Here is a 14,680-nt window from a genome sequence, read left to right as displayed (position 1 = left end):
TTCCCTGGCCCTCGTGCCGGCCTCGTGCTTAGCCATCGGTATCCCGGAGGTGTTGGTGAAACACTACGACAGCGGCGTGAAATGGTCCTTGGGCACTGCTTTCTCCCTCCCAAGCGAGCGATGCTTGTAAAGCGGCTGGGGCAGTCTCTGAACCAGGCCCAGTGAATCACACTGGGCTTTTGCCCGTATCGTTTCAGACGGCGCTAGACATCAGGCAGTCGGTGTTCGGCGGGAAAAACATCCACGTGGCGACAGCTCATGAAGACTTGGCGTACTCGTCTTACGTTCACCAGTACAGTTCGGGCAAATTCGACAATGCGCTGTGAGTACACCCTTTGCCTTGTGAGCCCCCGTGTTGGGGTGAAGGTTATCCGTGAGCAGGGCTCACGCGGGGGTCATTGTGCTTCGTCCCCTCCAGTTCTAACCTTACCTGCTCCAAGGCAACAGAGACTTCACGACAAATCCATTCCTTGCTTCTGTTGCTTCCTTTCCAGCAGCAAGCAAAGGCTGCTTGTTTCAAAGGATTTGGGGTGGGACCTTCCGAGGTGCTGGCAGTTGGTGTCTCTGAGCTGCCAATTGCATGTATTTGTTTACATTTACATATCCCGCTCTTTCTCCAAGGAGCCCAGAGTCCATGGTTATATTTAACGTGACTCTCACTCTCATGGTTATGTTTATTTTCACAACAACCCTGTGAGGTAGGTTAGGCCGCGAATGTAAGGACCCAGATTTAAATGCTTCTTCCGTGGCTCTCTGCATATGGAAATAAAGGACCTCAAGACTGTGGCAGGGTGAGAGGAGAGCTGGCAGGAAATGGATCTTGCTATCTAATTTTCTACGAGGAAATTTTGAGAGTTCATTCGGAGAACTTGTGTAGAAAAGTGGTGTATATAAATAGTCCTAGGCCTTCATATTTGCAAGGTAATGTGCTTTACAGCTGTTTAATAATATCAGAGCTAACCTCTTTTCCAAGGAGAGCAGCTTTAATCGTAATTTTAGGGTGTAATAGCTTCATCGTTCCATAATTTGTTGTTTTGAATCGTGGTCTGCTGTTCTATTTTATGCTGGTCGTGGACTGTGATAAAGATGATTGATTGATGGATTGATTGGTAACGAACTTGTGGGTAGGAGGTTAAAGGATGTTGGGATCAGCTGCAGTAGATTCTGCACTTCCTGAAGGGAGGGGCCTGGTGGAGCCCCTGCTGTGCGTGCAGAAGGCCCCAGGTTCAATCCCTGGCAGCATCTCCCAAGTTTTCACACAACGCATCATCAGCTTGTGGAATTCTCTGCCACAAGATGTGGTGACAGCCAACAACCTGGATGGCTTGAAGAGGGGTTTGGATAACTTCATGGAGGAGAGCTCTATCAACGGCTACTAGTTGGAGGGCTATATAGGGCATCTCCAGCCTCAGAGGAAAGATGCCTCTGAGTCCCAGTTGCAGGGGAGTCACAGCAAGAGAGAGGGCATGCCCCTTTCAACTCTTGCCTGTAGGCGTCCAGCGGCATCTGGTAGGCCACTGTGTGAAACAGGATGCTGGACTAGATGGGCCTCCTTGGGCCTGATCCAGCAGGGCTGCTCTTATGTAGGCCTGGGGAAAACCCTTTCCTGAAACACTGGAGAATTGATGCCAGTCACTGTAGACAATGCTAAGCTGGATGGACCAAGGGTCTGACTCTGTAGAAAGCAGCTTCCTCTGTTCATCAAAAGCATCCATAGTTTGGTAACTTAGCACATGTTTTGCACACAGAAGGTCCCAGGTTCAGTTCCTGGCCTTCAGCCTATAGCCCATCAGCTTCCTGCAATAAACTGCTGTGCCGCTTGGAACGCCCCGGATACAGCCCTCCTTCTAAACTGCTCCTCATATATTCATTCTGATGAATTGGTTTTGCCAGCTTGGTAACCTTCCTGGGAAAGGGAGATCTCTTTGTCCTCACTGGCCTGTTGTCCTTGTCTTAGGTTCCACGCGGAACGTGCCATTGGCATCATAACGCACATCCTTCCTGAAGATCATCTTCTCCTGGCCTCCTCCAAAAGGGTTAAAGGTATTTGCATGCTGTCTGTCGTTCCAGTTCCCGGGGACTAGAGAGAACTGCTGGCAGTGGCAGGAAGTATGGGAGAGAAGGATGCTAGAGGGGAGGTGATTGTGGAGAGGCAAGTAATAATAAATAATAATACGAGGAACTTGAAGGTGTGTGTCTGTGTGTGGTGTTTGTGTTTTTTGCTTACAACTATAGCAGCTTCAGTGGCTTATAACCCAGCTGGCCCGCCAACTGCTATGGGACTACAGTTCCCACCATCCCCAGTCACAGTGGCCATTGGTCAAGGATTATGGGAGTTGACCAGACAGGAGAGCATCAAGGTTGAAAGGAGATCCTTGGAGGAGAAGCTGTCGCTCAGAGGGGGAGCACATGTTCTTCACACATAAGAGTTGAAATTCAGTCCTTGGCATCTTCAGTTTTTCTAAAAGGAGCTGGTAGCACAGCTTAGCAAGAGTTCTGCCTGAGGACTTGGAGAGCCCCTGCCAGTTAGAGTAAACAGTGGTGGGAGAAAGAGACCAGTGTCCTGATATGGTAAGGCAGCAAAGGTGTAAGCCTGGTAAACGTTTTCAGAATGGTCCTGCAACAAGGACCAGGACCAGGCAAGGACTGAGTGGGGAGATTCTTCAAGTAGTCCAGTGTGGGTATTCAGTGCCTCTGGTTTCTGCTTGGCCTAATGCCTTTTAATGTGTGGAGCGCATTAACATGACTATTTTGGTTTCCCCCTCCCCGTATGCTAGCACTGATCTTGGAAGAGATTGCAATTGACTGCCATAATAAGGAAACCGAGCAGAGGTTGCTTCAAGAAGCCCATGACCTCCACCTCTCCTCACTCCAGCTAGCTAAGAAGGCCTTTGGGGAGTTCAACGTGCAGACAGCAAAGCACTACGGTAACCTTGGCCGGCTTTATCAGTCCATGAGGAAATTTAAGGTAATTGCATCTTCCCCGGGGTTGTGAATTGCATCTTCCCCAGGGTTGTGAATTGCATCTTCCCCAGGGTTATGAATTGCATCTTCTCCGGGGTTGTGAATTAGTTGTATTTAACATGAATTTGCCCCTGCCCTGCCCCGAGCTTCTATGTCTTCTAATCTGTCTTGCCCACCTGTCTTCAGGTGATCCTGTTCTTAATGAATACTGCTCTTGTGTTAAAAAGTTCAGGGCGATCTGTGCAGCAGTTCCACTGGTTTCCCATCCAAGCACCCGTCGGGTCTATGCCTGCTTAGCTTCATCATTGTTAAGGGATTAGGTTAGGAATTGGCAACTGGAGACCCCCAAGCAGCATTCTCCAGCCCCCTGAGGTCTAACCCCTCTGTCCCAAACCCACGTGGCAGTGGCAGCAGTAGTCTTAATGCATCGTTGGTCCTCTCTTATTTGATCTATGTGTCCAACCTTGTTAAGCTGTTCTACTGCCACTGGAATGGTTGGTGATTTCCACCTGGCAGCAAACCATATTCTTGCTCTTAACTTCTGCAGCAGCTTAGGACAATTCCTGTGGCTGCAGTAGCAGCGTTGAAACCTCTGAAGTAACCATCTGGATGTTGGAGCAACAGGTTTCTGACGGCAGCAGTTAGATGTGAAGGTTTAGAAATGGCTGGACCTCCGCCCCCCCAAAAATAAAGAGAGACCATAAAATACACATTATAACGCAGAGCCAACAACCTTTCCCCAAAACTTCACCTAGGAACATCTAGGGAAAGCGGCTTTGGGATGCCGGACTCTCAGTGGTGTGGAGGAGAGCTGGTCTGGTGGTAGCAAGCATGACTTGTACCCTTAGCTAAGCAGAGTCCACCCTGGTTGCATATGAAAGGGAGACTAGAAGTTTGAACACTGTAAGATATTCCCCTTGGGATGGAACCCCTCTGGGAAGAGCAGAAAGTTTCAAGTTCCCTCCCTGGCAGCATCTCCAAGAGAGGGGTGAGAGAGACTCCTACCTGCAACCTTGGAGAAGCTGCTGCCAGTCTGTGAAGACAATACTGAGCGAGATAGACCAATGGTCTGACTCAGTATATGGCAGCTTCCTATGATCCTGTGTGCATGTACCAAGGTTCCAAGTTTCCTCCCTGGCAGCATCTCCAAGAAAGACTCCTGCCTGCAGCCTTGGAGAAGCTGCTGCCAGTCTGTGAAGGCAATACTGAGCTAGATAGACCAATGGCCTGACTCAGTATATGGCAGCTTCCTATTTTCCTATCCCATACGTGATCTGCCCTTGGTGTGGAGTTGCTGGCTACAACCCTGCTTATGAAACAGACGGTTTCATAACGGAAGACGGAAATGCAGGCGCTAGCTTTTGTGTGTGCACATGCATGTGTGGGTGCATGAGAGATGGGAAGGTTCCAAACTCCCTGGTAAGCGTGTCCACTTCTGGGTGTTGCAGGAAGCCGAAGAGATGCACATCAAGGCGATTCAGATCAAGGAGCAGCTCCTTGGCCAGGAAGACTATGAAGTTGCTCTCTCCGTGGGACACCTTGCCTCGCTCTACAACTATGACATGAGTCAGTATGAAAATGCCGAGAAGCTTTATTTGAGATCCATCGCCATCGGTATGCAATCTTTTCAGTGCAACTGGCGTCACGGTTAGGCTGGCGATCTGGATGGGGTGGTGGATGGGTGTTGCTAAAAGGAACATTGGCCATGTGTGTGCCTTGAGGTCTCTGAATATCTTCAATCTAATCTGATCTGATCTGATCTGATTTGATCTAATCTGATTTCAATACCAGCCCTCCAAAAATAGCTCAGGGCAGTTTACACCGAAAAATAATAGATAAGATGGCTCCCTGTCCCCAAAGGGCTCACAATCTAAAATGAAACATGAGATAGACACCAGCAACAGTCACTGGAGGTACTGTCTGTGCTGGGGGTGGAGAAGGCCAGTTACTCTCCCCCTGCTAAATACAAGAGAATCACCACGTTAAAAGGTGCCTCTTTGCCAAGTTAGCAAGGGGTTTATTTATTTAACATGTTCTTCTACCACCCCAAAACTGTGACTCTGGGTGGTGTACAAAGAAACGATACCAGTTAAACAAAATTTAAGAAATAATTCAAACATTGAAAGCATTTAAAACCCAACCTTGTAAACACGATCAAAACTATAAATCTAATTTAAAAGCCTAGGCAAACAAATGTGTCTTCAGTGCCTTTTTGAAAGTTGCCTGAGTTAGGGAGGCTCTTACTTCAACAGGGAGCGCATTCCAAAGCCCAGGAACAGCAACGGAGAAGGTCGCCCCTGAGAACCACCTTCTCCAAAACAAAGATGATTACATTTGTGGCTGTGCCGTGGGGAGCTAAAAGGGCTCCAAGCACCACAGGGATATTAGTCCCCGGAGGGGATAGACAGGGATATTAGTCTCCAGAGAGGAGAGCTGGTCTTGTGGTAGCAAGCATGACTTGTCCCCTTAGCTAAGCAGGGTTCGCCCTGGTTGCATATGAATGGGAGACTAGAAGTGTGAGCAGTGTCGGAGATTCCCCTCAGGGGATGGGGCTGCTCTGGGAAGAGCAGAAGGTTCCAAGTTCCCTCCCTGGCAGCATCTCCAAGACAGGGCTGAGAGAGATTCCTGCCTGCAACCTTGGAGAAGCCGCTGCCAGTCTGTGAAGACAATACTGAGCTAGATAGACCAATGGTCTGACTCAGTATATGGCAGCTTCCTGTGTTCCTATGAGAGGAGAGCTGGTCTTGTGGTAGCAAGCATGACTTGTCCCCTCAGCTAAGCAGGGTCTGCCCTGGTTGCATTTGAATGGGAGACCACATGTGAGCACTGGAAGATATTCCCCTTAGGGGATGGAGCCACTCTGGGAAGAGCAGAAGATTCCAAGTTCCCTCCTTGGCTTCTCCAAGATAGGGCTGAGAGAGAGATTCCTGCCTGCAACCTTGGAGAAGCCGCTGCCAGTCTGTGAAGACAATACTGAGCTAGATGGACCAATGGCCTGACTCAGTATATGGCAGCTTCCTATGTTCTCCTGTTGGGTACTCCTGGTTTCGGCTATGCTAAATTGCATCCCTTCTACAAAGCTTTCTGCATGTCCTCCTCTTCAAAACACAATTCACTGATAAATGCATTAAACAACAACAATGATTTGTTTACATTCCCCCCCTCTTTTAGGAAAGAAGCTTTTTGGCGAAGGCTACAGTGGACTAGAATACGATTACAGGGGCCTCATTAAACTGTACAACTCCATTGGCAATTACGAGAAAGTATTTGAATACCACAACATTTTGGCCAACTGGAACAGATTGCGGGACCGGCAGTTCTCAGTGACAGATGCCCTGGAGGATGTCAGCACCAGCCCACAGTCCACCGAAGAAGTGGTCCAGTCATTTCTGATGTCTCAGACCATCGAAGGACAGCTTTGCTAAGGAACTGGGTCGATTTTACCAACTGCTATTTTTTTCTTTCTTTCTTTCCCATTCTCCCCCCAATGTACATGGGAAAGTCATACTGTGAAATCTGAAACCATGTAGTCTTTCTTGAGGGGGCTGGAATTGTATTGAAACACTGGTCCGGTCTATATAACCCCCCGTCCTAGGGGAGATCCCATCTTCGGCGGAGCGTCCGTACAGACAAATGGGTTCCAAATTCCTACCAGCATGTGTACGGCTTGTTTAGTTTCAGCTCTTTATTTTCAACTTGGTATATATAAATATATATAAACAAAACAAAACCAGACATCCCTATGATCCCCCATTTTTTAATGTCTAAAAGGAGCTACCTTACAGCGAATCTCTGCAAGAAAAGCAAGAGAGAAATAAAAGCATTTAACAGTATCAGAGTTTCGTTCTTAATTGCAAAAGGAGGCTACCAGCCGGCCGGTACTGCCACCAAGTTGAAGTCGTAACGATGCCACGTGGTTAGCGAAAACCTGCGGCAAAAAGGTCGTCTTAATCAGTATGGATTGTCAAGCCGTTAATCGCGGATATTCACATACACTCAGCCAGGCATGGGGGGAACATCTCACTTTTTGCCTTGTGCCGCCTTACAAAGTGACGTGGGAAGGAATTACTCCAGGAAGTGATGTTGGGTTATGAACTGTGCTAGGCTGCCATCCGACGACCGCAGTGCTTTTTCCGCGCATCCAGATTTGGACCAGCGTTGATCCCAAAGTGACCACCACCAGTAGAAAATCCTAGTCTTAGCTTGCTTTCTTTGGTACAGGGCAAGAACGTTCCATAACAGGACCAGGAGAACAGAAGCCGGACCAGTTTGTCAGTGGAGCGTGTGCCATCTTGGACCAACGAGTGACTATTTCTGCCCCTGCTCTCACCCTGAATTTGCTTTTACCCAGTAGGATTTTCATCAAGGTGTATTTTCAGTGCTAACAAAGACTTTATATACATGTAATAGGTAGCAAAAGCTAGGAGCTTCAGTGTTCTTCAGCAGTTTTCCAATGGCATGTCTTTGAAAATACTTAAGGTTGCACGGATAAACTAGATGTTAATGCCATAATCGAAACTTTCTAAATGCATCTCGTTCCCTTCCCCCCTGCCCCTTTTAAAACTTTAGACTCTCTCTAAAGGCTATAACTTGCTTGTGCTAACTAGATACTCTTTCATTCAAGACTCTGGTATGGTTTTAATTTCTGGATGTGACAATTTGTTGTACAGTTTGCAGGGCTTAGTGGATAATGCCAAAATAGCACAACAGGTTGAAGCCTCTCTCTTTTAGCATTTATTTTTACTTAAAATAATCAGAACCCCAATTCCTTCATATTACTTTTAAATGCATCTGTTTGTGATTTTTTTTTTTTAAGATAACTTTGCCTGTCTCACTAGCTTGTCTTAATTTTTGGTTGTGCGCATGTTTGGTGGTTTTGTGTGTTCTCTCTTTCTCGTTTTCTTTTCAAATTGAAGAGAGTCTTCTAATGTTGCGGTAACTGAAATATGGAAGATTTAATAGCCAGCTAGATGGATAAAAACCAAGTTGTTGCTGTTACCTCAGTTCTTAATCCAGAGGCCTAGACAGTGTCTCTGCATTTAAGAGCCTTTGCGGGTTCCCTCCCCTATTTTCAGGGGTTTTACAAGTTGCCCGTGGACAACTCACTCAGAGCTGAGACTTGGCCAGCATTTGAAGTGAATTTTATTCTTTGCATATTTGGTGGGGGGAGATTTGGTGCCGTGAGGCGGGCAGAAGAAGGCCTGTGTGTCTCTTGTCGAGTTCGCAAGCAGGGTTCGCAGCTGGTGGCTTCAGATGTTTCTCTTCATCCCGGACTGTCGCAATAGCTTTTGACTTCTAACCTGGAATGTCACAGGCCATTAGTTTGGTGTGTTAAACTAGTGCCTTCTTCAAGTATTTTTCCTTTTCTGAAGGTCTTGTAAGACGGTGCTCAAAGTGAAGATCTTCATTTTGGCGGTGCTGGTTGAGCGCCTGGGTTATGGGGATTGTCGGAGGCCAGGAGAATCACGCCAAGGTGGCCAGATCTTCCTCGTTCCTCTTTGGGACGGAATGGATCTTTCCACATGGTGCTTTCTGTGTGGATTCTGCACCATCAACCTCTAGAAAGCGGATGGGAGTTCTTAATCTTTTTTATTCACGAGTCATGTCAAAACCTTGAAACAAACGTCCCCCCAGATAAACATTTTGCAGTTGTAGTCTTGTAAGTATCAAGGCTTCAGATTCTGTGTTGAGCTTGCTGCTTCTCGACAAGTGCCCGTTGCAGTCACTTTTGACTGCCTACTCAAGTGTAAATGGTTTAGACCGGGGCTGCAGAATACTTGGGCAGATGGGGCTGCAGTGCAGGCAGGAATGATGGCCCTACAGTTACAGTCGGAGTGCATTGGTGATGGTTTTTGCTAAGTGAGTGATTGCACCTCAGACAGTATGAGGCTTTAAACGTGTGTTGCTTTTCAAACGCAGAAGTCCCAAGTTTATTTTATTTGTAATTTCTTTAAAATGGCATCTTAAAGCATTTAGCCTGCTTTTATATCTCAAAGTTGCACCCTTGGAATTGCTTAACTACCGTTAATACGATAATACTAATTAAATTGCCTTATACAGTAAAAAATAAATAAATCAGAGTGATAGAACTAAAAAGAAACTGTGGGAAGCACGTTGGCTGAAATAACAGTTGCAAGTCACCCTTTTCTTTTAAAAAAAGGGGGGAAAGAATAAATAGACCTTGAGATGAAATAAAAGGAGGAAATGCCTCTGTTATATGCATTAGTGTAGCCTTATGATCAGGAAATGGGATTCCTCTGGTGTTGCTTGCCAGAGAATTGTCCCCTATGGTTTCTTATCTCCAAACAGCTTTAGATACCCTCTGGGGATGTTGGTAGCTTTGCGCCTGAGGAAGACGGATCCATTCCAGGGAGAACTCAACAGGTCCGTGTGGCAGTTTGGTGCACAGAGAGCAAGAAATGGTTGGGCTGAGAGTTGTGTTGCCTTGACCTGAATGCGATCTCTTGCCGGTTTAAACAAGTGCACGGGGTATCAAGCTCATTAAAAAAAAACTAATCATTCTTTCCGGGCATAGGGAGGAGGATGAAATATATGTGTGTTTAAATAAAGTGTGTATATTCATTTTTCTTCCCCGTATTCTCCACTCGTTGTTGTTGAGAATTCATTATCCTCTACTCGCCTGGCAAGGAGAGATCGTAAGGATCAGAACGGGTTGAGAATTCTCCCTTGAACGTAACTCATGGGTTCAGTTCCTAGAATTTGGAGACGGTGGTATCTGCCTCCCGTGTGCCAGTTTTTGAACTTGCTTCCCAGCTTGGCATGGTGTAGTCTACAAGTTCGTGAGGTCTTTGGATGTATGACTCTGAGGCACTTCCATAGATGTGTGTTGCAACCCATGGTTAGTTCCTCTTCGCCGCCACTACCTCGGGCGTGATCCAGGCATGCAGCAGAGAGATGGTGGAGCCCTAAGGTGTTCAAATGGACTGTACCACTTCAGACTGCAGGGGGACGGTCACGTCTTTTAATACTTGGGAGGAACAAGCCTCCCTCAAGCAGAGCATGAGCACAGCAGGCAGTGGAACCGTGTGTGCTTTTTAAATTGCAAGGTGTTGGTTTTAAAAGAGGGGAGCATTGGGTTTTCTTAAAGTGTCTCTGCAGACCGAAATGGCACAGTCCAGAATTCTGCCATCGCATTCTGCAGCGTTCGTCATCCAGGCCCGGGTTCCTCCTTGATCCTTGTGTGTAAAAGAGCTGACGGGCTGGAAGCGTATCCTCCCAGTGTCAAATCTCTGTTGCTTTGTCACACGCAGGAGTGACTGGGCTTCTGCATGGCAGAATGTTACCGGAGGTGAGCGCCTTGCTGCTCTCCTGCTCACAAGTAGACTACTTCCAGAAGCAAGCAGGTTGGCTGGCAATCAGCAAAATTTCAAAGAACCATGTTCTACTTCTTTTTTGCTCCTTTCCAGATTCTCGATGGCTTCCTCTGTAATAGGGTGCTCATCTAGGTTGCTGTCTTGGCAGTTGCACAATCTTTTCCTTTTATCTGGACCTTAGAAGGGTCATGAAAAAGGGAGACTTTGGCGGAACCAGGTCTAGTTTTGTGTCCGGAGCACGGACTTCAGAGGGAAAAACTTAATATAAAGGGAGAAAACAAGAACCGTAGAACATTAACCTCTTTCAAATCCTTTGCTCCTAGAAAGGTGAGACAGAATTGGAGGTGTCCGGTCAGTTTTAAGTGATTCCCTTTTGGTTTATAAAGGTGGCCTGGCTTGAGCTGCATTGAACTTGTATGTTACCATGTGCATATCAAGATATTTGGGTGTCCCCATTGCTTAGTTGCTGAGAGAGAGGGTTTGAACACACACACACACACGGACACGGACACACACACACACCCCATAGGGAAGCAGTTCCTGAGAGAACGGGGGTCCTTAAGTTAGCTAGGAAATGAGTTTAACCTTCCATACTCCTGGATTAAGTAACTTGCAAGCAGACGCTCTTCCTGTTGGTTGCCCAGAAGTCAGTTTCTCAAGTTGGCTTTGGGAAGGTCGTCTCTTGTTCGTCTTCGTCTACCTCCTCCCCCCACCCCCCCGAAACATGACTTGGTTGTATCTTGTAGGTAGGGTGGCTGGGAACAGAAGAACAAAACATCCTTGTTGGTTAGATTGACATTTTTAAGATCCTCACTTTAGAATTAGTGTGGTAGCAGAGGGACAGGACCCTGTAATGAAAGCATAAAAGCACTTTGGTGTCTATGGAGGTTACCCCTGTGAAGTTCAGATTAAGATAGGAAAGCATCCTTGATCTCAAAAGGGAGCCTTGCTCAGCCCCGTGGTGTTGGCTCCCGGGTAAGTACTTACCTCGGAGTAAGCTGCCTTGCACTCACTGAAGTTGGCTTCCAAAAATATTGTGAAAGTCTTCTTGTCCTAATTTGAGCTTCACAGGGTGCCTGTGGTATGAAAAGCGTCTCTTGCTTGGTGACTCAAAATGAATGACTATTATACCTCTTCCAGTTTGGGGATGGTCATATTTCACCTTGAAATCTGATCGGAGTGGATTGGGTATCTTAAATGAGCTGCTGTTCTCACCCGGGCGGTTGCCGACAGACAAGTTCTCACAGAGAGATCTTTTCCAACAAGCGTGGCCTGTCCCATCTGCCCTTGTCTTAATGGAGGTGGAGATGGCTTAAGCAAGCACTGAACTTGTAGGATTTGTTTCTGGGGAAACGCTGGGCTCTTAGATCTGAGGCCGTTGAAGCGTGGAATGGTACTGTGCATGCTTAGGAAATGATTCTAGGTTGAATAATTTGGCAGACAAAAGCGCTTCCTGTTGGTTGTGTGTAGAAGACAATAGGGTTGTGCACAAAACCGGTTTGCCCTGTTCGGTTCGCGTTCAAACTGGACCAGGCGTGTTCAGTTTTGGCACCCCAAATGATTGGCCCGTCTCGGTTCAAATTCGAGCCGGTTCGGGGGTGCTAGGGATGTTAATTTGGGGGGGGACTCACCACCGCTGATGGCTTCTGAGGCCTTTGGGGGTGTTGCTGCAGCCATGGGGTATGTGTGTCTGATATGCCCTCCCCTACCCAGCCTCTCTGGCCTATTTTGGGCCTCTCTGAGTGCACGGTGGACATTTTGGAGAACGCTGCATATGTGCATGGGCCATTGGTGTGTCCAACCTGGGGGAGGTCAGCGGGGTAAGGGGGAACTGCCAGAGACCCCCCCCATGGCCACAGCAGCACCCCTCATGCTGTGGAAGCCCTCAGTGGAGGTAAGTCCACCTCCCCCCCCCCAAAAAAATTAACATCCATAGCACTCCCGAACCAGCCCGAGGGGGTTCAGTTCAACCTTGAACTGGGCCCGGTTCGGCTCAGAGTTGAGCCGTTTTGCACATCCCTAGAAGCCAGCTTTGGGAAGTTCTCTCTTGTACAAAGCCCTCCCTAGTATAGAGGTATTAAGTTCTGATGGCGTGTTAGGGACTTCTATCGTGGCTGTAACATAACATGACCAAAAAGGACACCCAAGGGTGGGTGACCTGAGGATCGCCAGCTGTCTGACTACAAATCCCATCATCCCCTGCTGCATGTTACTGCAGCAGGGGATGGTGGGATATGTAGTCAGACAGGTGGCCACCCTTGGTCTCTGAGACAGTACCGCAGCTTATAGATCACTCTTGAACATCATTTCAGGTGCCATTTTGCAGTGGATGATTTGAAGGAGGAAAATCTAGTTTTCCATATCTGGGTAAATTTGGGAAGCATTCCTTCCCACCCACCCCCGTTCTGTTCTTGCCAGATCAAGCCCGTAAGTGCTGTCATTCTTGTGTTTTGTGCTCATTATGGGCGATTTCTCCCCTCGCCCCCCGCGCCTCCATTTTGTAAAAACAGAAAAAAAATTGCTTGGTTTTGTGTCTTGGATGTAGTTGGGTGTGTGTTGCACATTTCACCTCTTGGCCTTTTGGGGAATTCCTCTGGGTGTGTCAGCTTGGTTTTGAGTGTGTTTCTGTTCTGTGATGAGGAAAAGGAGGAAGGATTCCGTGTTTCGAAAGACCGCTCGCGAAGCTGGCTTTCGTAGTAGTTAGTGGTCATGATTTTGGGCCCCCTTCCCAAACTCAGGAACATTCTAGGCAATGGAAATGGCTTCCCTTTCTGTTCCACTCTCTCCCCCGGTGTGTTTCCCAGGTTCTCGTCCGCAAACACTTTCATTGCAATCCTAGGTATCCTTATAGCATGAGAGGCCTTAGTGAGTTGTTTTCAAGTGCATTTTTTTTTTATTTCAAAACACTAAAAAAAAAAAAAAAATACAGATGGGGAAAATATTTATACTATATAAATATATAGAGATATTTAGAAACTTGGTGTTTGGCGCACAAGTTTTTCTGTGTTGGATCACTAACTGTCACAGGTACCATACGTGTAACTTTTTAAAAAAAAAAATTTCCCTTTTTTATGTATATTCCTTTATAGGAAGCTATGTTGCCATGGTAATTGAAGCAAAACTTCAGAGTTGTGTCTTGGAGGTGGAAGAACTTGACATGTTGTTGAATGTTGGTGGGTTCAGTACTATATTTCCCCCGCCACTGAACTTTAATAGGGGATGAAAATCAAAATATATACATATATCTATCAAAACACTGTATATTGGCAACGTTGCTGGAAGTAAAAATGCAGATTATGGAGCAAGCGCACCTCCCATCGGCTCAAAATCTAAACTCCCCCCCCCTTTTCTCTTCGTGCCACAGTTATTTATATAAAGGCATCTTGATCACTCCTGGCCGTCTCCCTTTTGTGTCCATCTTTTTTTGTATCCAACATCACGCCGGACGGCAGTGCCCGGTTTTATTCTTTGTAACCATCAAACCATACAGAGTATGTTTGTAACCAACATTGTGATATTCTGTAATTGTATTGCTAAAATGAATTATTGACCTAATAAATATAGTGTTCCTGCATTTGGTGCAGGCTGGACTTTGTTCACGCCATCATGGGGGAGGTTTCCATGGCCTGAGAGGACGGATGGATGGATGCAGGAGTGGACGATGTCTCTTGCATGTCTCTCTATGTCTTTTTTTAAAAAGCTATTCTGCATAAGAGCTGTGGGAGTTTCCTTTCTGGCTCTGATACCAATCTAGGAGGAGTTAACGTGTGTTCTCTGGGCAGTCCCTGAGGAGGCTTCTGTGCCTGCGTAGAACAAGCCACAGTATGTAGCCGTGGCTTCAAAAGGAAGTAAATTTCCACACGGTGCAGAATTCGTGGATGAAATTCTCTGCCACGGAATGTGGTGATGGCCACCCCGCTTGGATGGCTTCAGAAGAGGCCTGGACAGATTCATGGAGGCCAGGTCTGTCGGTGACTGCTAGTCCTGATGGTTATAGGCCACCTCCAGCCTCCGAGGCAAGATGCCTCCGAATCTCCATATCTTGCCTCCGAGGTAAGTTGCCTCCGAATCCCAGCTGCAGGGGAGCCACAGCAGGAGAGGGGGCATGCCCTCACCTCTTGCCCGTGGGCTTCTCAGAGGCATCGGGTGGGCCACTGGGTGAAACAGGATGCTGGACTAGATGGGCCTTCTTGGGCCTGATCCAGCAGGGCTGGTTTTTTAATTTCTGTTTTATATCCCACTCTTCCACCAAGGAGCTCAGAGTGCATGGTTATGTTAATCCTCACAACAGCCCTGTGAGGTAGGTTAAGTTATCTCCTCCCACCCACCCCCCAAAAAGTTGAACTATACATGAGCATAATTGTGTCACTTGCCTGTGAACA

At 47.1% G+C, this 14,680-nt stretch overlaps 1 protein-coding gene across 1 annotated transcript in view; it reads left to right on the top strand.

The window, feature by feature from the left end:
- The window catches only part of APPBP2 (amyloid beta precursor protein binding protein 2), a 40,261-nt gene extending 26,389 nt beyond the window's left edge, over positions 1 to 13,872 (top strand). Inside the window, exons 9-13 of the mRNA XM_053274512.1 lie at positions 198 to 322; positions 1,958 to 2,043; positions 2,778 to 2,968; positions 4,413 to 4,578; positions 6,136 to 13,872. Coding sequence (XP_053130487.1) covers positions 198 to 322; positions 1,958 to 2,043; positions 2,778 to 2,968; positions 4,413 to 4,578; positions 6,136 to 6,389 — 822 coding nt within the window. The 3' untranslated portion in view covers positions 6,390 to 13,872. The remainder of the gene's footprint in view (positions 1 to 197; positions 323 to 1,957; positions 2,044 to 2,777; positions 2,969 to 4,412; positions 4,579 to 6,135) is intronic.
- The last annotated feature ends 808 nt before the right edge of the window (positions 13,873 to 14,680 follow it).

This window comes from Hemicordylus capensis, chromosome 12 (genome assembly GCF_027244095.1).
Source record: "Hemicordylus capensis ecotype Gifberg chromosome 12, rHemCap1.1.pri, whole genome shotgun sequence".
Taxonomy (NCBI): Eukaryota; Metazoa; Chordata; class Lepidosauria; order Squamata; family Cordylidae; genus Hemicordylus; species Hemicordylus capensis.
This window is presented reverse-complemented; position numbering and strand designations above follow the sequence as displayed.